General features: G+C 51.0%; 1 protein-coding gene across 3 annotated transcripts in view; it reads left to right on the plus strand.

Moving 5' to 3' along the window:
- The window catches only part of KANSL3 (KAT8 regulatory NSL complex subunit 3), a 39,769-nt gene extending 21,948 nt beyond the window's left edge, over positions 1-17,821 (plus strand). Inside the window, exons 9-21 of one of the 3 annotated variants that reach the window (XM_068969932.1) lie at positions 1,028-1,102; positions 1,281-1,438; positions 3,375-3,438; positions 3,874-4,074; positions 4,277-4,433; positions 5,793-5,870; positions 7,219-7,410; positions 7,868-7,952; positions 8,338-8,468; positions 9,465-9,574; positions 9,936-10,158; positions 10,483-10,616; positions 15,389-17,821. In XM_068969932.1, the coding sequence (XP_068826033.1) occupies positions 1,028-1,102; positions 1,281-1,438; positions 3,375-3,438; positions 3,874-4,074; positions 4,277-4,433; positions 5,793-5,870; positions 7,219-7,410; positions 7,868-7,952; positions 8,338-8,468; positions 9,465-9,574; positions 9,936-10,158; positions 10,483-10,616; positions 15,389-15,409 (1,629 nt within the window). In that variant the 3' untranslated portion in view covers positions 15,410-17,821. The remainder of the gene's footprint in view (positions 1-1,027; positions 1,103-1,280; positions 1,439-3,374; positions 3,439-3,873; positions 4,075-4,276; positions 4,434-5,792; positions 5,871-7,218; positions 7,411-7,867; positions 7,953-8,337; positions 8,469-9,464; positions 9,575-9,935; positions 10,159-10,482; positions 10,617-15,388) is intronic. The other 2 variants (XM_068970023.1, XM_068970113.1) reach the window with 2 other exon arrangements.
- Positions 17,822-22,463: the final 4,642 nt, after the last annotated feature.

A 22,463-nucleotide genomic window follows, 5' to 3' on the forward strand; every position in this document is an offset into this window, starting at 1 on the left:
CACGTTCAGCTCCCTCCAGTTACTTTGAAAAAAAACACCAAGTATTTTGTTTATATATTTTAGTGTGTAGTTAAAAGACGGTTACTCCTTGGAAGAAAAGTTATGACCAAGCTAGACAGCATGTTAAAAAGCAGACATTACTTTGACAACAAAGGTCCGTCTAGTCAAGGCTATGGTTTTCCCAGTAGTCATATATGGATGTGAGAGTTGGACTATAAAGAAAGCTGAGCACCAAAGAATTGATGCTTTTGAATTGTGGTGTTGGAGAAGACTCTTGAGAGTCCCTTGAACTGCAAGGAGATCCAACCAGTCTATCCTAAAGGAAATCAGTCCTGAATATTCATTGGAAGGATTGATGTTGAAGCTGAAACTCCAATACTTTGGCCACCTGATGTGAGGAACTGACTCATTTGAAAAGACCCCGATGCTGGGAAAGATTGAAGGCGGGAGAAGGGGATGACAGCAGATAAGATGGTTGAATGGCATCACTGACTCAATGGACATGAGTTTGAGTAAACTCTGGGAGCTGGTGATGGACAGGGAGGCCTGGCGTGCTGCAGTCCATGGGGTTGCAGAGTCGGACACGACTGAGCGACTGAACTGAACTGAACTGGGCACTGTCTATTAATTTCGAAAGGGAGAGGTTTTCTTCACATAAGGGACAAGAGCAGCATTTGTGTTCTCTTGGTTGCATTTGTTCTTGGTGGAGGAAAAAGGAAGGACTCAAGCCTTGCACATTCCCATGATGGAAGCATTAAACTTCCCATCCTCGCAGAGGTTTAGGTGGGGTCCCCTGAGGGCCCCGGTTCTCTTGGTGGGGGCTGCTAGTGTAAGCAGACGTCCTGTGTCTGTCCTCTTACTGCCCTCCTGTGTGGCTGGTACACCTGTGTCATCACCTCGGGGTCGTGCCATCACCTGGGAGTTAACGACTGGGGAGGAGGAGGTGGGACCGGCCGGTGGCTTCTGGGTAGGCTGTAGCTGTGGGGAGGTCAGTTGGTCTTGAGGCAGGCCATGCCCTTATTTGCAGGTGTCGGTGATGGAATACGTCACTGCCGTCGTCTGCCTTGGGTTTCCTCTGCTTACCGTGGACGGCCCCAGAGGGGTAAGCACGGGGCCTGTGGGCGCCGGGCCACTGGCCAGTGGGAGGAGCGGAGTAGCAGCCTGCCCCTCCCAGGCTGCTGCTCAGAGACCGCGGCTCCCCGGGGGGCTCTGTTGAGTGGGCTTGCCAGGCAGTGTTGAGCAAGCATCAGCTGGCTGACTGTAAAACCGGACCTGCTCAGGATGTGGACGATCCCCTCTTGGATATGAAGACTCCAGTCCTCTTTGTCATCGGCCAGAACTCCCTGCAGTGCCACCCCGAAGCCATGGAGGACTTCCGGGAGAAGATTCGGGCGGAGAACAGCTTGGTGGTGGTTGGGGGAGCTGATGACAATCTCAGGTGGGTAGGGTCCCTGGGCGCTGCCAGAGTGCCGTGTTGGAAAGATTGTACCAAAAAATTCTGTATACTGTTCACCCAGATTTCCCAAGTGTTAACATCTTGCATAACCAAAAGTAATTGTCAAAGCTGGGAAGCTGACATGGGTATGACACTGTAATCTAGTTTGCAGACTCGCAGTCGTCACCGTGTCGTCTCTGTGCTCGTCTAGTCCTGGGCCGAGTCCAGGCCGCGCGTGGCTGCCGGTTGCTGTGTCTCCTCAGCCTCCTCCTAATGTGACGCTGCTCCTCAGCCTATCTGTCGTGACCTTGACGCTTCCTAAGAGTGCTGTTCTGTAGAACGTTGCTCAGTTTAGGGTTTGAGGTTGTCTCGTGATTAGGTTGCGGGCACACCTTTGGCAGGAATGCCACGGAGCTCGTGTGCCCTGCGTGCATCCTCGGGGCTGTGTGATGTTGCTGCGTCCCGTTACCGGCGAGGTCACCGTTGATCACGTCGTTAGGGTAGTATCTGCCAGGCTGCTCTTCGGTTGCTGGTTTTCCCTTTGCAGTTAGTAGTCGTCTTGTGGGGAGAAGGTATCTCGAGATGCTGTAATCATAGTCTTTGCCATTGGGCTTTCACTGGGGTAGGCATTTCTTTACATTTTCTTCCTAGTAATACTGAGGATGAATTTGAACAAAGATTTTATTTGTCACAGGCATCCTTTTATATTTGGAGTATAAACCACCAGAGTTTGGAACCGATTTTAAGGGGGCATCTTTAGTCATTGAGATGGCCATTCTTCCCTTTCAGGGTCTGCCAGCGGGGCCTTTAGTTGCATTTTCATGAAATGTACTGGAAAAGGGATTGTGTCCTTTATCGGCCTCCTTTCTCACATGCTCAGTCTTATGTATTAGCTTCCTATCAGTGTTTTTACTGGAGAGCTTAGAGTGAGTGCCTGTTCCCACCTGTCTTGTCACTTTCTCACCCAGAGATCCTTTGGAGAGAAGCCTTCCTGGCCTTTGTCATCTGACAGCTTCTTGTGGACCTAGAGTCTAATCCTTGGATGCTCAGGGCAATGCTTGCTTGTGAATACATTCTTTCTTATTAATTCAGACATTCTTGCCTATAGGAGAATAGGCTGTTGAGTCGTGGTGAGGGAGTGGGAGGGGTGAAAATACCGTTCGTTAGAGTCGCATCGTGAGGCTGCTTGTGAGACATATTTGCACGGCGCTGAGGGCGTTGGACTGAGAGTCAGGAGACCTCAGTTTACCTCCTGGCTCCTCTGCTTAGGTAAATCGCTTAACTTCTGGGGCTTGGTGTCCTCTTCTGTGATAGGAGCACGTTACATGACAGGGCTAGAGGCTGAACAGCAGTGAACTGGGGCCTCGGGATGTGGAGGCTCGGAGTGTCGCTCTCCGTCTTGTCACTTGGCACTGTTTCTGTCTCTGCTGAGACCCCAGGCAGAAACCAGGGCATTTAAGTCTGGCTTTCAAAGAGGAGAATGCAGCCAGCGGTGGTCGGTTTCTCTGATCGCTTTAGAACTAACCTGTGGCCACCTTTCCTGGTAATATCATTTCACAGTTCCTAGAAGTCTCAGGGTTTGGAACTGTATTGGGGTACCTCAAGATGAGGTCTTAGCAATCAGATAGAGTTCACCTGTGAAGCCGTAGGTGTAGGACTTCTGGGGTGAACAGTCCCAAGTGCCTCCCATGTTTTCTCTGGTTTGTTACCTGTGTTGCTTTGTGTCCTCCCCACAGCTCCATGAGGGAGGCACTAGGGTGCCTTATTTTGCAGATGTGGAAACTGAGGCTCAGAGAGGCTGCAGACCTGCCTGTGGGCTACCTTTATCTTCCTTCTTAGGCTTAGAAAAGAACCAACACAGAAGAGAAAGCCGTTCTTATTTACATTTGTTCCTGTGGAATGTTTGGAAAGTAAATATTTCCTCTTTTTTGTCTCTTAGAATAAGCAAAGCAAAGAAGAAATCGGAAGGGTTGACGCAGAGCATGGTGGACAGATGCATTCAGGTACACAGCTGCTTTCCGTGGGCCTCTCAGCTGGGCTTGTCTGTCTGTGACCCTTTAGGCTCGGTCTCCTTGGCAGCATCCTCCCGACTCTGTGGAGGATTGGGTATCCCCTGGGGCCTTTGGGGGACCTAGTCATAAGCAAAGAAAAGGGGGAAAGAGGGAGGGGAGGGAGAAGGAGAGTAATGATCGAAGATGTGAGCACAGCGGGTGGGGAGGAAGGGTTCACTGAGGAGTGGCGAAGTGCGACCACCCGGAGCGCCACCCCACACCCTGGGCACAGGGCCTGGGCTCCTGCAGGTCCCTGGCTGAGTGTAGGGCTTGTGCTGGGCTTTGCGAAGTAGGAGGGACAGCACACTGGTTTCAAAGCTGGGGTGACTCCATTTTAGTAGGAACTGCTGGGGAGCTTCCTGAGGTCTGGGCTTCTCCTTTCCCCAGGACGAGATCGTAGACTTCTTGACTGGGGTACTTACTCGTACCGAGGGGCACGTGGGCTCCGAGCCTCGGGATCAGGATGCCGAGAAGAAGAAGAAGCCCCGAGACGTGGCCCGCAGAGACCTGGCCTTCGAGGTCTCGGAGCGGGGCAGTCGACCTGCGTCACCAGCTGCCAAGCTGCCTGCCTCCCCCTCGGGCTCAGAGGTAATGCAGGCAGAGAGGGGGCGCTGTTGCTGGGGAGTCAGCAGAGTGGGTTCCTGTGCTTCCCAGAGAAGGCTGCTGGCCTTGCCAGGCCTCGGAGTTCCTACAGGGGGAATCCCTGACCGGGGAACTCCAAGGGGACTTGATGATTGACACTCCATCCGAACGACCTTGACTTGGCCCTTGTCCTTCTCCATCTACTCAGGATCTCTCCAGTGTGTCCAGCAGCCCCACCTCCAGTCCCAAGACGAAAGTGACCACAGTGGCCTCTTCCCAGAAGTCCAGTCAGATTGGAAGCACCCAGCTGCTGAAGAGACACGTGCAGCGGACAGAGGCTGTGCTGACCCACAGACAAGCCCAAGGTGCGGCCGCCTAGCCCAGGGGCCTCTCTTGGCTTCTGCCTTCTCAGTTGACGTCATGTGGCAGTTGAGAAGTATTGGCACCTGCCGCTTTTTCCAGACATATCCAGAATTAGGTTGGAATAAATACTGAGGGCTGCTTTCAAGGATAAACTGTGACACAAGGTCTGTGCGCTGGTGTGACTGTGTGCTCCACTCGTTATAGCCCCGTCTTGGCATTCAGGCAAGTTCTCCTTCGTGAGCTGACTCCATGTGTACTGGCCTCAGATGTTTTTTCTGACTCCCAGTTGGGGAAGCTGTGTCTTCTCTTCAGGCCCAGCCTTTCCTGCTGTCTGGGAGCTCTCCGGGTCCTGCAGACGGGGCTGGCCATGCTCATCAGATACCAGGGCAGCTCCAAAGCCTCGTGCCTGCCCTTGGAGAGTTAAGATTCCTGCACTGGGACTTCCAGTGATGTTTTTCAGGAATCTCTGGAGATAGGTTTTCAATTAGTCTGGGAAATACTTGTTCAGTTAAAATTAAGACAGCAGTGGCTGTGATGTAAGAAGCTGCCCTGCTCCACTTTGATCCAGTCAGCAGTCCTGAGGTGAGGCCTCTTAGGCCTGGGCCAGGAGCGGGTATCATCCAGGAGTCTCCGGCTGGGGAAGAGGCGGCAGCCAGAGGTGGCTGCTAAGCAGACAGACTCTTCGGCTGCGTTTCTTGTAGTGGAGCCACAGGGTCGAGACTTAGACCCAGGCCTTGTCCAAGGTTGCCCAGAGGTAGCTGTGAGTGTGAGTGGATCGATGGAGACACAAAAAGAGGCCAGCCCACTGAGGTCCACACAGATTCTCTGTGACCTGCACCGTCCCCAGTGGTGGCCAGAGTCACATGGGCGCTGTCCCCTCGGCTTTTGATGAAGGGAGAGACAGCAGTTTGTGATGTTTCTGGAGGCAACGACTAGTCAAGGCCGGAAGGCCTTCTGCAAGGCTGACTGGGAGCTGGGTGCGGAACGGGACCCAGAGTGGCGTGGAGGAGAGCCTCAGCACGGCCGCCTGGCACGGGCAGAGCTCGCGGGCGGCGGGTGAGGACAGCTGGGGTTCCTGGGCCCTCGCCAGGCGCCTCGCCTTCCTCTTGGCACTTGACTTGTTGTTGCTCATGGAATCCGGGCAGTGGCCCCATGAGGCAGGTACACGCATTATTTTCAGTTTATGGATGACTCCAAGGAGCTGCTAAGTGGCAGAATCAGGTTTCAAATTCATCAGTAATCCCAGGAAAAGCCTCTGTTTCCCATTTTTCAGAACATTTTCATACCTTTTCTTACTCCCTCTCTCTTTTCTCCTTTCTCTGGCTGGCTGTGATTCTGTAATTCTTTCTGATTCATTCCAGCTCAGTTTGCTGCTTTTCTGAAACAAAATATGCTGGTGAGGAAAGCTCTTCCTCCCGGCACCTCCTCCTGTCTCTTTGGTGAGTATCACTCTCTCCTCGCCTGCACCCTCCGCTCTCTGCTTCTCTCCTCCTCCCCAGCCCTGCTTCTCTTTTGTCTCGGATTCCCCCTGTTCTCTCCTCTCCGCATTTTTCTTTTTTCTTTGCTGTCCTTTGGCTTACTCCGTAGTCTTTGCTTTTCCGCCGTCCACTCTGCCCCTCATGGTGGTTCTCCCCTTCTGGGTCTCACTGTGGTGCTTGGCTCTGCCTCTCCCGTGTGTGCCTGTGGGCCATTCCCTGCGCGCCTGCATTTCCCTGCGTTTTTCTCCTTGCCCCTCATCTCCTGCTTCCATCCTGGCCTCTGCAAGCACTGAGCAGCATCACTATGTCTCCTTTCCCCTTTGCCCTCCTTCCTGTGCTGATTTTGGTCAATGCGTCCATCCCCTAAGCAGTCCTTCCTTTCAGCTGATTGTGGCCTCACGGTGGTCTGGATTGGTTCCCTGTGGCCCCACCCCAGCCTCCCCCTGTCACTCCCACCTCCCATTTTTCATGTGAGTCCAGCCCTCTGTCTCCTTCCTCCTGCCATTCCGCCCCTGATTGCCTGTGCTGAGAAGGACGGGGCGTGCTTCTAAGTGGAAAGAGGAGGGGACCTGTGAGCAAGGCTGAAGGATAACTTAAGCGTCTGGGAGGCTTCGTTCTGTGCAGGATGTGTCTGTTGGATTTGGTGGACAGGGTGGCCTTTCTCAGTCCTGATACCACTGACCTGGGGACTAGCTTGTGCCGTGGGCCCCTGTTGCCCTGTTACTTCAGGGTCAGAACTGTAAAGTCGTCTCAGCTGTGATGCCCCCGTGCCTAGTAGTTACTCAAAGCCAGCCTGGAGTCCTGGTGATAATCCTTCCCATGGTCAGCGTTTGTCAGGCAGACCCTCAGCCTTGGGCCCTTGAGGGGACTCAGAGCTCTGGGGACATCTGCCTCGTAGGGAGGACGGAATAGCCTGCTCCTCTATTGCTTGTGCAGAACACGTTGGCTGGCCTCCAGCCAACGGGGGGGGGGGGGGGAGGCTTGCCACATTCTGAGTCCGGGAATCCCTGTTGAGGTCCACTGCGGTGAGTCCCATTTGTTCGGCAGAGTCAGGATGGCATCTCCTTCCTTTCTGTTTCCACCGACTCAGAGCTCCTTCCTTCCAAGCCCAGGACAGGGGAGGGGAGGGGACTGTCCTCAGAGAGGGCCATTGTGGAGATGAGCATAGGTGGGCCTGAAGGAGTGGCCTTCTTTGTGGACACGCTAGGCCGGTTCTTCCCACGCGGCCATGCCGATGCTGGTCCCGGTCATCAGTGTCTGTCGGGCTTCTCTGGATCGTGGAGAACTTCACCACAGCTCCATGTCTTAGTTCCTATTTCATCAGAACAAACCGAGGAAGCTGAGAAAGAGGAGCTCAGGGTCCAGCTGAAGCGGCACCATCCCTCCAGTCCCCTTGCTGGCAGTAAGACCTGCAAGCGGCCGAAGATCAAGGTGTCCCTCATCTCCCAAGGGGATGCAGCTGGAGGGCCCTGTGCCCCTTCCTCAGGGGCCGCTCCAGAAGGTGAGTGTCTCTTCGCCTGCTTAAATAACAACCGACGGGACCGTCCCGGAGACACAGTATTGCCCTCTTGGTGGCTACTTGCTGGGCAGCTCCTCCTCTCCCTCGGCGCAGCAGGCGCCCAGAGAAAGACAGCACGGGTTGCACGTGGGGGAGAGTGGGCAGTGAGCTAGGATCAGGGAGGCAGGACAGGGATCAGAGGGAGCTGGGGGTCATTCCCAGCATCGTACTCTTTGTTTCCTTTTGCTTTCAATTAAAGATGATAAAATATTCCAGGAAGTTTAGAAAACAGAAGGAAAAGATAACCTCCAACTCTTCCCCACCCTAATGTAGAGTTATCCTTCCTTTTTCGCCTTTCAGTCTTTTCTATAATATTTTGCATTCAGCCTGGACTCTGGGACCCTGAAAGGTCAGCACCAGTCTGGACTGACCGGCGGCCTCGGGGTTTTCTGTTTTGCAGCCGCAGGAGGGAAGCCCCTCACCATGACGTTGGGACAGGCGTCCACAGGGGCCACAGAACTCACCGGGCTTCTCACCACAGCCAAGTGAGTCTGTCTGCTGGTCTGTCTGTCCCCTTCTTTCCCTTCACCTCTTCTCAGGGTCCAGTGAGTGCTTTGGAAGATAGTGGATTCTGGAGTCTGTCTGTCCTGTGAACATGACTTCTTTCTGAGTCGGGTGTTTTTCCTTTGGGTCAACTCAGAGTTGACTTTTACTTAAAGTTTACAAAGTGTCCTGTAGCTCTTGCTTCAAGACCTGAAGTCTTTCCTTTAGGCCTGACTTTGAAGGACTGGAGGCTGGATTGAGAAGGTGAGACAAGACACCGAAGTTCTAGCCTTGCGTCCATTGCTGAAAGCCTTGCTGGGCCCCTGCTGGACCCTCCTGGTACTGCCAGGGACCTTTAGGTGACGGAGCTCCTGTCTTTGTCTCCAGGTCAAGTGCTTCTGAAGGGGGTGTCTCAGCCAGCCAGGCGTCCTCAGTGGTCTCCAGCAGCCCCTCGCCCAGTGCCTTGCACACACTCCAGAGCCGCCTGGTGGCCCCGTCCTCTGGCGGCTCCCTCCCAGGTACCTGCTAACTCAGCACCCCCCACACCCCACCCTCACCTCCCAGCCAAGTCTCTCTGTCTGCTGCTGGAGAGTGGCCCTGGGAAAGCACTGTGGAGCTAGGTCTCAGGGGTGCGCCTCTGGGTCTCAGGCTTATTGTAGAGACTTGGCATGGAGCGGGAATTAACTTTGAGGTGGGGGAGTTCGGGGCCTTAACATCTGCAGGGAGTAAATGTCCTAGTTTGCAGGTGATGTCTCTTGTACTGTAAGGAAGGGGTCCCTAACCCACAGGCCTTGGCAGTCCTGGTAGGAGCTGGGCCCCACAGCAGGAGGTGAGCTATTGGCTAGCGACCCAAGTTTCATCTGCCACTTCCCATTGCTTACATTATGGCCTGAACCATCCCCACTGCCCCCGCTCCAATTGTCTTCCACAAAAAGTCCCTGGCGCCAAAAAGGTTATGGAACTGCTGCTGTAAGGAGAAATAGCAGGTAGGTTTCCAGCTGTGTTGGTGTTTTTCAGCATGTCTGGTTGAATAAAGCTGGAAATGGTACTGTATAGGGCATCAGCAGAATGAGACATGTTTCTGAGACATGGTCCCCTCACCCTGCATTGAAAGGCTAGTTGCTTGAGCCCAGCAGGGTGCCCCGTTCTTCCAGAGGACCTTCCTCTTTGCTCTCGGGCCACTGGACTGTGTGCAACGTGAAGTCTAAGTCAGGTATTGGGGATTCTTCTGGCTTGCAAGTGGGTCCATGTTTTCCTTGGTGTTACTGAACCCATTCAAATTGCAGGCCAGGTGGTTTGGAGCTGGCTGGGATGTGCAGAGTGAATCCGAGACAGTGTGTCAGGAATAGTGGGCATCGGGCACGTGTGCGTGCGTTCTGGCATCTCTCTGTGGGCACCGGAAATGTGCAGGGGAAAGAGTGTCGGTGTCTCAGTTGGTCACTGAGGATGGCGGGCACAGCTGCTCGTGAGAAGGTGCCCCAGCCCGCGCTGACGTCTCTCGTGTCCTCCCTTAGGGGCCGCGTCAGCCAGCAGCCTTCTCCAGGGCCTCAGCTTCAGCCTGCAGGACATCAGCAGCAAGGCCTCTGGCCTCCCGGCCAGCCCCTCCCCTGGGCCAGCCCCGCAGGTGCACATCTGCCTCCCCTGGGCGGGACAGGGCGGGAAGGGAGGCCTCCTCGGCTTAGCTGGTTCTGGCAGGGACACTGGGTCAGGGACAGGTAGCCTCTGACTCCACAGCGGGGCAGTACCAGAGGCTAGTGACAGGTTTCTAAATCTCTTTGTATCTTTGCTTTCTTGTTTGTAAAATGAGGATAATGATAGTACCTCCCTCGCAGAGCTGATGTGGGGATTAAATAAGAGAATATGTGGAAATGCCTGGCAGAGTGCCTTGCGTGGGGTAGGCGCTCAGTGCCCGGGGAGGTATCGCGCACGTGGGCCCACCACGCTGGACTGTTGCAGCTTCTGACTGGCGGGGCTTGCGCCTGCAGGCCGCCAGTGTGAAGCTGCCCACCCCCGCGCAGAGCCTGGGCGCCGTCACCACGGGCGCCGGCAGCATTGTCCGTGCTGTCCCTGTGGCCACCGCCCTCTCCTCCTTGGGCGCCACTCCCGGTGGGAAGCCCACAGCCATCCACCAGCTGCTGGCCAATGGGGGTCTCGCTAAGTTAGCAAGCAGCCTCCCTGGCCTGGCTCAGATCTCTAACCAAGCATCAGGTAAGTCATGAGAACCGTGGGGATCTTCCCCCAAGACCATCCCACCTTGCATGGGCAAAGTATGATGCTGAACCCAGCCCCACAGGGTCCTGGCCTTGCCCTCTCGGGATTCAGCTCTGTGGTTCCAATCCCAGGGAACGTGAGAGTACACAGGCTGTTCCTGCTGCTTTTGGACTGACTGACAGGGCCTAGGTGACCCAGCTGGGGAGGAGACCACGACGGGAGGCCGGGTGGAGGAGTGTCACATGGGAGGTCAGGGGGACGCTCCAGGAAAGGGAAGTGGAGGCTGGGACAAAACAGCCTACCACTCTCTGTCTCTCTCAGGCTTGAAGGTCCCCACCACCATCACTCTGACCCTGCGTGGCCAGCCCAGCCGGATCACCACGCTGAGCCCTGTGGGCACAGGAGCAGCCCCGTCAGAGGAGCCCGCCTCCCAGGCGCTGCCCTCCAACTCACAGGTGAGTCTGTCTGGGGAGACTGAGGACATGGGCCCAGCGTTGGGCGGCGGGGCCCAGCTGGCTGGCTGGCTGGGGGAGCTGGGCTGGTCGGCAGGCCCGCTGCACCTCCACTCTCGGAGTTTGTGGCTTTGTTAGTGTGGTTGGGTTTTGGGTTTTGTTTTTTAGAAGTATAGTTGATGTACAGTGTGTTCGTTTCAGGCGTACAGCACACTCAGTTGCACCCTTTTTCAGATCCTTTCCCCTTTTAGGTTGTTATAAAACTGTTGAGCACAGTCCCCTGTGCTGTACAGTGGGTCCTTGCTGGTCGGAGCTTGTAGCTCTGAGGCTGAGGGAGTCGTGGGCCTCTTGGCGGCTTCCTCTCTGTAGCTCCCCTGGATTGGGTGAGGATTAAACATGAGCTGTGTTCGGCGCCGGGTCAGTGCTCGTCTTCTTCCCCTCTCCGCCTTTTTCTGCTCTGCTCTTGGCTTCACCGTTCAGAGGTTACGTAGGAGCAAAGTGGTAATGTTCTCTCTTTGACTCTCAGCCTTGGGCCATCCCAGATCTTTGTGTTCATTGTTGTCTTTTCAGGGCACAGTTAGGTTTTTATAGCTCTTACACAGGAAAACACCATTAGTTTCTCTTAGCTCACCTGATTTCCATTGTGACCTTTTCAAGTAAAATGTTTCTAAGTTCAAATCGTGATCTGAGGGCCACCCAAAGATCAGAGGTTAACAACAGAAAGTCCTGACTCCAGCAGGGCACGCGCGCTCCTCGAGTGTCCGGTTTTCAGCCGAGGCCTCCTGTGTGGGCCCTGGGGTGCAGCTTCCACGGCTGAGGCCTAGCCGGTCCCCTGACTGCTGCCAGGCCAGCCCCACCCTGGGACTGGGCACCGGTGCCCTCCCACCTGAGCCTCCCCAGGGCAAAGTACTGCTCAGAGGTGGTTACCCTGGCTTCATGCAGAGAGGTGCAGGTGATTTATTTTATTCTCTATTCTTTTTAATTACAAAAGTGATTGCAGTTACTTTAAATAATCCAAAAGTTATAGAAATAAAATAATTTATAAAGTGAAAATTTCCCATGATACCACTCCCAGGGATGATAGCCCCTGTTGGTAGCTTGATATGCATTTTTCTAGATTATTCTTTCTACAAAATTCATTATTTTACTCTTTTGACAGAAATTGGACCACAGAATATGGCTATTTTGTAACTAACCTTGGTTTGTGAAACACATGGGCTCTTTCCCTGTGCTTTCCATGGGGACTTGTCTGTTTCTTGTCAGTGGCTGTCTCTTGCTTCCCTGGGCTGATGGACTAAAGTGCATCTCACCAGTTCCTGTTAGAGAGCTATGTTTTGTTTCTCAGTAGCGCAAACATTGATATGGTGACTACCCCTTGCTCACAATTTCTGTGTACCTCTGGGAGATTCCTATAGGCTGGAGACGGTAAGCTGGGGCCTGCACATCTAACGTGTGGCTGTTGTTGTTTAGTCGGTAAATCGTGTCCGACCTTCTCATGGCCCCATGGACTGTAGCCTGCCAGACTCCTCTCTGCATGGGACTTCCCAGAACATCTGGCTAGCTGCTGACTAATTGTTCTTCAGAAGGGTTTGTTCATTTACAGTTCAAGCCACAGAGATGAGAATACCTCTTTTCCTCTACCTTGTTGATTATGAAAATCAGTATTTTTAATTTTACTAATTTGATAGATGAAAAAAAATTGTTTTAATGTGCATTTTCCTGATTACTTATGAGGTTGTGTCTTTAATGAATTACTTGCCATATTCTGTATCTACTCAATTCATAGAAACTTTATATATGCAGATATTTATCCTTTTTACAAATATGCAAATATATTATACAAATTGTATATGCTTTATTCCAGTCAGTTACTTTTATATATATATATATATTTTTTTTTTTTTTTCTGTTGAAGTATTAAGTTGCTTGTCTTTTAATTTTTGTTTCTGGGTCTTTTATCAAACAGACATTAAAAATTGTTTATGTAGTTAAATCTTCAAATTCTTCCCTTTATGACTCTAAAGTTTTGTGTCTTAAGAAAGCTCTTCCCATTGTAAGGATATAATCTTTTTATGTTTTTAAAATTTTAATGCCTAAAACTGTGGTAAAATTTGCTTACAGACAGTTTACCATTTTACCCTTTTTAAACTGACGGTTCCATGCCATATCCATGTTGCTGTACAGCCGTCACCACCGTGCGCCTCCAGAACTTGCCCATCATCCCTTGCTGCGACTCTGTTTGTGTTCTCTTACATTGCTTGTGTTCATTTGCTTACCTTCAGTCCATTTGGAATTTATTTTTCACTCTGAGTGAGGTAAGGATCTGACTTACTGAGTCCATTCATCTTCCATTCATTTGAAGGGAGCTGCTCTCACATTCTAGATTACTTCCTGTACACACGGGACCTGTTAGTACCCTTGACCTAGTTCTGTACTACTGGATTATTGTTTGATAATGCATGTTCTTAAGTATCAATTATGTTTCTAGTTCCCTAAGATCATCTTTATTCTTTTCTTTTTATGAATAATGAGTTTTAAGATTTGTTCATTGCCATTTTGGAATCAAATGAACTGAATGAGCACAACTATTTCTTTTAAGTCAGTTAAAATGATTAATTACTTTCAAACATTTCCTAATATCAAACTGTCTGAATTCCAGATTCGGTATTTGTTCAGCATGTCCTGTTCTGTTTTTATTTTTTACACGTTCCTGAATTTTGTTGTATGCGTATAAGAAACAAGAACTTCAGAGGTAACGCAAGTCTAGCCTTGATTTACTTTTGCTTTCCTCAGGGTTTTGACGTCTACATCTAGTAGTAAGATTGGCCTACGGTTTTCTTCCTCTCTGCTTTGCTTTTTGATGTATGTCCTTTGCTTGTCCAGTTTTAGAATATGGGAAACATTTTCTTTCTCATATTCTAAAACATTTATATAGCACAAAAATTACCAGTTGTTGATGGTTGGATGGAGATGACCTGTGGGCCATTTAGGCCTGTTTTCAGGCAGTCTTAACCTTTGTTGATGACACGTTGATGTCCAGCTAGGAGACAGATCCTCACCAGTTATGTTCCTTTTCTCTTAGATGGTCCTCTCCAGCTTGCTCTGGCTGGGGACAGGTGGGGGGATCCAGTTAGAGTTGAGAAGAGAGCAGAGGTCAGCGAGAATCCTTTTCCATGGCTAAATTGAAGGACTTCTACTTGATGGTATTTACTTGAAAGCTAACTTTTTAGCTGAGTAAAATGGGTGTGTCAATTACTAGGAGGGTTCTAGTGGTGATTGTTTTCTTTTAGACAAAGGAGGTGTTTCTCGGTTAAGGCTTGCTGATTCAAAAGTGTTTAACAGTTATTTCAGTGTTGAGACTGCCAGACAGAATGACCTCAGGGAAAGCTCAGGCCTGCTGTCTTCAGTTAGCTGTGTGACCCTGGGCAGATTGCCTGGCCTCTCTGCATTTTCTCATCTGGTCTAGCAAGGAGGTTGGCAGAAGTCAGTGACTGTTGTGGTGGTGGGCTTAGTGGGGGCTGTCTCAGAAAGCTCTTCTGGCTCTGGGAAGGTGGATTTCTAAAAGCTGAGAAACAGCCACCCATTTCTGATGCTTATTTGAACACTGACTGGATTATTGTTTATTAAGAAATTGCTGATCTTTTTTAAGGTGTGATAATAGTTTTAAGTTTGAAAAATAATCTTTTTTAAATTTGGAGGTTATAGACTACAATATTTATGGAGAGAACGAATTTAAAAAAGAAAAGCTTGTGAACACGGATAGACTTCTCTAAGGTCTGCGCCCTTACTCATCTCTGCTGTTCCCGGTGGAGATGAACACTGACTGTGTGTTTCCTTATGAAACTGGGCCATTATGCGGCCCTACAGCTGCAAAGCTGCAGGAGAAAGGGGAGACAGTGTGGTGCCCTGCGTCAGGGTCCTGGGAATGGACTCCTTGACTGTGATCACAGTGCCCTCGTCAGGCTGGCAGGCAGCCTCCAACTGTCCGCCCAGCGGGGTCATTGCTCCCAGCATTCCTGGTCTGGACAGAGCTCATCTGTGTGCATTCCAGCCCACCCTGGGGCCGGGCCAGCGCGTGGGCCACGGAACCTTTCAGGTTTTGATTGTCAGACCTTCATTCCTCCTCACCTGTATCCTCCCCGCCCCCCGTCCCCGCCTTTACCGCATCCTCAGAGACCTCTTAGGAGTTTTCCATAGGCGGAACTAGAGAAATAGGGAGAACCTTTGTGGAAAAAGGCCAGCTCCCTCTACTTCTTTCTTCCCAAGCTGCAGGGCTCAACAATTCACGGCATCCTCCACAGCATTTAAAAAATGAACATGACCTAGAGCAATGATACTGCCAGAGCAGTCATGGAAAACTTATCTTCAACTCTGTCACCCTTAACAAGTCACCCGTTTCCTTTCTCCTGCATTCTTTCCCTTTTTTTTACATAACGATAGGAGCCAGTGGTTATGGTTGACACACAGGCGCTTTGTGCAGGTCGGCGTGTGTAGCCTCGCAGCAGCCCTGGGGAGCGGGTGCCCTGGTGTCTGGCTCACAGAGGAGGGAAAGGGGACCCAGAGCGCGGAGGCCACGGCCCTGAGAAGTGGTGGCGGCGGCTCTCTGGCTGCAGAGTCTGTGGCTGCCGGAACACCCGTTCTCGTACCTCTGCCTTGCCCTACCGAGCATTATTGCTGTGAATAAGTTCTCAGGGCGGGGTAACTGGCTTAGGAAGAGGGTCGGTTGTGCTAACCTGGCAAGCTGTTGACCTTGTTCACTGCCTCTCCCGCCACAGCGCCTGCCTCCAGCCCCCTGAGGACACTGTGCCACGTCTTCCTTTGCCAGGCTGGTGACGGCTGCTGCACGGTGAGGCCTGGGCGGCGGTGTGGTCCTGCTGAGCTGTCCATTTGTCCAAAGACCTCTTTAACACAGTCATTCTTGCCTCTCTGTCAGCTGTCTTCAGGGCTGGGCCTCCAGGTCTTGTGTAATCATGAGGCAAGGTGATACAGCACCAGCAACGGGACCCTGTACCCCAGTCGCTACAGATCTGATGCCCAGAATCTCCAGGTCCTCAGCAGACATGGCTGGGCACGGATCTGAGGCACTGCTTCCCCGTCAGTAGCTGTCACTTGACCCAGGAAGTGGTGTCAGACTGATTATTGCATCGTGATAAAGGAGCACCTCTTGGAAGTCTGTGCCTCCCCGCGCCAAGTTAGGAGGAGGCATCTCTGTGGTCTGGGGCTGTAGGAATTGAGGTCAAGATCCCTGTGCTGAGGGCAAGGATCATCCCGGCCCCCAGCTGGCAGCTCAGTGCCAGGGGGCTTGCTCTGTCCGTCATTGTCCAAGTCGTGGGCTTGCTCTGTCCGTCATTTCCAGGCGGCACTCACCGTGGGAGTCCCACTGGGTACCTGGTGCCTGCGGAGGCCTGGGGACACCACCCCCAACCCATGAGAGGGCGCAGAGAGCCGACTGTCTTCTCTGAGTCCCTTTGGCCGCTTCCAGACCTGGGGACAGCAGCTGCTGGGAGGAGAGAGCCAGCTTTTCTTTTTTCCATCGTGTTTGGGCAGTTCTTGTATTCCGAAAGGCTGAAGAGGACGAAGGGGACAGCAGACAGAGTGGCCTGGAGGGCCCGTCAGTGATGAAGACGTTGTGGGCTTGAGGCTTTGCATCTGGCACCTAAGGAACTGTGGATGCGACCGGAGATGAGAATTTGCCAGGCCAGAGGAAAGAAGCCCCAGCCCCTGAAATTTCTGTGCTCAGTGGTGGAGCAGGGACAGCCGCTAAGTGAACATCTTGGCCGTTCGTCCCGTGAAACTCGGACAGCAGGACAACAGATGCCGTGCCTCGGTGTTTCCGTTTCAGCTCTGTGTGTGATTCTCGTCTTGCTCAGAAGTGGGAGGATGATCGGCATTGACTCTCCTGTGCAGGGTGCTCAGTACCAACCTGAGTCCTGGAGGTGGAGGTCCCTGGAGAAGTGATTACTGAGGATGGAGCCCTGAGCCCTTCCTTACCTCCGCATGACACTTGTGTGCAAAAGTATTTTTAGATTTGGTTTAGAATCTATCCTCCAGAGCAGGCTTCTTTCCCTGTTGTACTCTAGAAAGTTTCCAACCCAGGTGTAAGGCATCCCACGTATGACTCTTCCGTTATCAGTAGGCAGGGAGGACCCACAGCATACCATGGCTGGACCTGTGGTGAGGGTCCTGACCTGGGGGCAGTGCGTATCCAAAGCAAGCCACCTATGTTCAGTCCAGGAGCCTCAGTCCAGTCTGAGTGGCAGCTGGGAGGGAGCCTGTGGTATAGAGGAGTCTCAGACAAGGCAGACTGGGGTTCCAGGCAGGGCCCGGGGCAGTGCACACCCCAGGCGTGGAGTGGGCAGGTTATACACTGTACCCTCCCCGACCTCCTGCCGAGCTTGTCTCCGAAGTGATTCACACAGAATTAGCCTGCATCCTTGCATTAGTGGGCAGGTAACTGCCTTCTAAAATTCAGGCAGCATTCGGTAAGTTGGAGGAAGATATGAAATGTGAAGACATCTGGGGTCAGGGGTGTGGTGGCTTTACAGGTAAGACCGTAACATACCACGAGGAGCCGAGGACAGTGAGGCTGTGAGGCCTGTGTGAAGCTTTTAGCAGTCACTCAGCGCAGGTTCCTGAACAACCCATTCACAACTTAGGCGTACATGATAGTCAGCACTGGGGGGCTGCTCTGAAAGATGCTGACCCCCCGTGGGCTGGGGCCAAAGGAGAAGCTGAAAAAACATCCCGCGTTTGTCTCAGTCCTAGTAAGCTTCCCACGAATGATTTCCTGAGGCTTGGCTTATACACCGGGAAGGATGCCAAAGCTGGAGAAGGGGAATAGTCAGAACCTTGGTTCTGCTGCACTGTGGAGGGACGGGCTAAAGGGGGAAGTAGTTGAAGTCCCTAGAATCATGCTCCCCAATTCCATACTTCTCTAGCCACATTTCTCGAAGTGGAGAAGGAGCTTTCCTCTGCCAATCACGTAACAGACCTAGAGTCCCTGACCTCGGAAGGTGACACTACTGGCCAAAAGTGTAGAAGGATCCAGAGGGCTTTAGCTGAGTTCTTGGGTGACAGGTACATGTTGATGCTCTGTGAAAACAGTCTTGAAGATGAGGTCGCTGATGGAGGAAGACCTGTCCTCAGCTCCAGCGCTGGGACAGTCCTGGGCTGGATGGGGTATCGAGCTGAGCTGCTGTGACAGTTCTGTTTTTCCATTAGGCAAAACAATTAAAAATAAAAACAGATTTTGGATTGCTTCAACATGTCTTCAGTTAACTTCTTCCTTTTATTCTGGTAACCACCCAGTGGAATGGCACAGAAAACAAAAGCTACAATATTATGGTAATTCCGCTGCCCATCCTCCTGATGCCCGCAATACCCACGAGGTGGGTGCTGTAACTCCCCTTTTACAGATGAGGAGACTGAGGCACAGAGAAGCCACGCAGCAGGACTGAACCGGACCGTCTGCTACCAGTATCTGTTCTTCTCGGCTCTGTGCTGGGATTCTGCAGTGGGAGACCACAAGTAGAAATAAGCGCAGGAGGTGAGGGGATGGTGGCTTGGCCTTCATGTGACTCCTTTCAGTTTAGACCCTAGGCCCACCAGGCCTAGAGTGACTGCTGCTGCCCTGGTGGGCTCTTGGCTGGGCCTGAGTCAGTAGGTGGGGTCCCTCACCCTTGATCCTGAGAGATGGAAACCTCTTCTCATATCCTGTCCCTCTGCTGCCCTCCAGTAATTAACGACTTAGTGATGAATGAAAGAATTCCAACCTCCGCGTTATCTGTGACCTTGTATCTAAGAAGGCCTTCCTGAAAGTAAAGTGAAAGTGTTAGTTGCTCGATCGTGTCCAGTTCTTTGCAACCCCATGGACTTTGCAACTTCTCTGTCCATGGGACTCTCCAGGTAAGAATACTGGAGTGGGTTGCCATTTCCTCCTCCGGGGGATCTTCCCACCCCAGGGATCCCACCTGGGTCACCTGCACTGCAGGCAGATGCTTTACTGTCTGAGCCACCAGGCAATCCCTTAAATCCCAGGTGCCTGCCTTCAACCTTGGAGCCCCCGTGGTGGAAACTGTGGTTCTGGTATACCGCTGAAAAGGCCTTCACATGCGAGCTCTTCTCATTCCCTTCCTTACTAGAGACCTCATCTCACTTCAACCCCAGTCTCACCAACTTGGGTGTGTCAGATGAAGGGGAGGTGAAGATTAGGTTGTTTAAATGATAGCTGTCTTAAACTTGAGCAGAATAAGGACAGGGCCATAGCAGATTAGGGTGCAGAAGAAATTCTGTTGCCTTTTCATCTCCCTTTCCAAAGCCTATGTTTTAGTTAGGGTTGATGGCTGCAAGAAGCAGGAAACTCTTCACTACCCAAATTAGTTCTAAAAGGCGATACTCTCACAAGGTGCCTTCACTGACGGGCAGCCTGCCAGTCTCCGCTGCTCTCCTGAGGATGCCCACTGAGCTGGCATGGCCAGGGGCCAGTTTTGACTCTCGTCACCGGGTTTTCCATCCCTTTGTGAGTGGCCAGTCTGTCTTTCATCCACATTCTGAGCACAGTGAGTCTGGTTGGCTCAATCCCACGTGCAGGTTGCTTCTTCTCATATCCTTTCTCACCCCAGTTTGGTAACATCCGGAGGATGAAGTCATATGGCCCATGTTTTTGCCTTTCTAAGGGATTAAAAAACAAAACTACCTGAGCTATTTCGGGGTGTGTGTGTGTGTGTGTGTGTGTGTTTAACTTACATTGAGAGCATAGGGACATCCCATGTTCAAAACTACCTGAGCTATTTCGGTGTGTGTGTGTGTGTGTGTGTGTGTGTGTGTGTGTGTAACTTACATTGAGAGCATAGGGACATCCCATGTTCAAAACTACCTGAGCTATTTCGGGGTGTGTGTGTGTGTGTGTGTGTGTGTGTGTGTGTGTGTGTGTAACTTACATTGAGAGCATAGGGACATCCCATGTTCAAAACTACCTGAGCTATTTCGGGGTGTGTGTGTGTGTGTGTGTGTGTGTGTGTGTGTGTGTAACTTACATTGAGAGCATAGGGACATCCCATGTTCAAAACTACCTGAGCTATTTCGGTGTGTGTGTGTGTGTGTGTGTGTGTAACTTACATTGAGAGCATAGGGACATCCCATGTTCAAAACTACCTGAGCTATTTCGGTGTGTGTGTGTGTGTAACTTACATTGAGAGCATAGGGACATCCCATGTTCAAAACTACCTGAGCTATTTCGGGGGGTGTGTGTGTGTGTGGGTGTGTGTGTGTGGGTGTGTGTGGGTGTGTGTGTAACTTACATTGAGAGCATAGGGACATCCCATGTTCAAAACTACCTGAGCTATTTCGGGGTGTGTGTGTGTGTGTGTGTGTGTGTGTGTAACTTACATTGAGAGCATAGGGACATCCCATGTTCAAAACTACCTGAGCTATTTCGGTGTGTGTGTGTGTGTGTGTGTGTGTGTGTGTAACTTACATTGAGAGCATAGGGACATCCCATGTTCAAAACTACCTGAGCTATTTCGGTGTGTGTGTGTGTGTGTGTGTGTGTGTGTGTGTGTGTGTGTGTGTAACTTACATTGAGAGCATAGGGACATCCCATGTTCAAAACTACCTGAGCTATTTCGGTGTGTGTGTGTGTGTGTGTGTGTGTGTGTGTGTTTAACTTACATTGAGAGCATAGGGACATCCCATGTTCATTTCATCCAGTTAAAGTTCCCATAACTAATAGTTCAGTCTAAGTAAAGATTGACACATTTGACTACATAGAAATTTAAAGCTGCGGTTTAAAAAAAACCACCTTTTTTAAAAGTGTGAAATAAATTGTGTATGTGTGTGTGAAAGAAAACAGAAAAGAATGGAAATATACATATCTACCTGTTGGCAGATATCCTGCAGAGGATAAAAGGATTAGGGAAAGAGAGATCTATATACAAACCCCAACAAATGTTAAACAACATAATGAAGCATCACAATACACCTAGGAGAAAGGCTAAAACAAAAAACAGAATGAGGATGCAGGGAAAATGTATCTCTTCTACATCACTGGTGGGAGCATCAAATGGGTTGCTCCAAGTTTTTGCTATGACTACATATTACTTTTAATATCCAGGTGGCTCAGTAATAAAGAACCCGCCTGCCAATGCAGGAGATGTAGGTTCTATCCGTGGGTCAGGAAGATCCCCTGGAGTAGGAAATGGCAACCCACTCCAGTATTCTTGCCTGGGAAATCCCATGGACACAGAAGCCTGGCGGGCTACAGTCCGTGAGGTCGCAAAGAATCAGACATGACTGAGCGGCTATACCACAGCAGCAGAAGTGAATGTTGCGTGGGCTGAATGCACCGTAGTTTTTGTTGACTGCTCCCTTGTTGAGTGGCATCTTGACTGTTTCCAGTTAGGGCTGCTGTGAGCATTTCCAAGGGGGTGTTTGTATAAACTTCCGTTTTCATGTCTCTGGCATAAATGCCCAGCAGTGCGATTATCAGGTCATATGGCAAATTTTTACCTTTTGAAGAAACTGTCAAACATTTTCCTAAGTAGCTCTTCCATTTTATGGTCCCACCAGTAATGTAGTCAGTCGCTCAGTCGTGTCCGACTCTTTGCAACCCCATGAACCGCAGCACGCCAGGCCTCCCTGTCCATCACCAACTCCCGGAGTCCACCCAAACCCAAGTCCATTGTGTCAGTGATGCCATCCAACCATCTCATCCTCTGTTGTCCCCTTCTTCTCCTGCCCTCAATCTTTCCCAGCATCAGGGTCTTTTCAAACGAGTCAGCTCTCCACATCAGGTGCCCAGAGTATTGGAGTTTCAGCTTCAACGTCAGTCGCTCCAGTGAACACCCAGGACAGTAATGTAGAAGAGATCCATTTTCCCTGCATCCTTATACTGTCTCTGTTTTTTGTTTGAGCCATTCTAGGTATATGGTGATATTTCATGTTGTTTAAAATTTGTTGAGGTTTATATGGTTTAGGATCTGGTGGTTCTGTCCTCTTGGTATATTTTCTGTAGGTGCTTGAAAGATTATACTGTTGGGTGGAGGGTAAATGGTGATAAAATTCTGTTGCTTGATGGTATTGAGTTCTTATAGCTTATACCCTTGCTGATTTTCGTCATGTTCTGTTGGTTGAGAGAGTGCTGTTGAAATTTCCAACAATAATTGTGGAATTGTCTCTGTCTCCTTTAAGTTTTTGCTTCAAATATTTTGCAGTTCTGTTATCTGGCGCGTACCACTTAGGATTTCTGTGTCTTTTTGGTGGATTGACCTTTTTATCATTATGTAATGTCCCTCGGACTGCAAGGAGATCCAGCCAGTCCATCCTGAAGGAAATCAGTCCTGAATATTCATCAAAAGGATTCATGCTGAAGCTGAAACTCAATACTTTGGCCACCTGATGTGAAGAACTGACTCATTTGGAAAGACCCTGATGCCGGGAAAGACTGAAGGCAGGAGAAGGGGACGACAGGATAAGATGGTTGGATGGCATCACCGACTCAATGGACACGAGTTAGCAAATTCCAGGAGTTGGTGATGGACAGGGAGGCCTGGCGTGCCACGGTCCATGGGGTTGCAAAGAGGCAGACAAGACTGAGCGACTGAACTGAACTGAATGTCTCTCTGTACCTGGTTATTTTCTTTGCCCTGAAGTTTACTTTTATCTGACAGACATTCACATGTCACATCTGATTCCGTTTCTGGTTTTGGTATTTTTTTATGCTTTAAGAATTGTCTTTCATTATTTTCGGCTGCTCTGGGCCGCCGACGCTGCTCGTGGGCCTTCTGTAGTCGTGGCGCGCTCGGGAGGCTGCGCTGCAGTGCACGGCTTCTCACTGCGGTGGCTTCTCTCGCT

This window comes from Capricornis sumatraensis, chromosome 1 (assembly GCF_032405125.1).
Source record: "Capricornis sumatraensis isolate serow.1 chromosome 1, serow.2, whole genome shotgun sequence".
Classification (NCBI taxonomy): domain Eukaryota; kingdom Metazoa; phylum Chordata; class Mammalia; order Artiodactyla; family Bovidae; genus Capricornis; species Capricornis sumatraensis.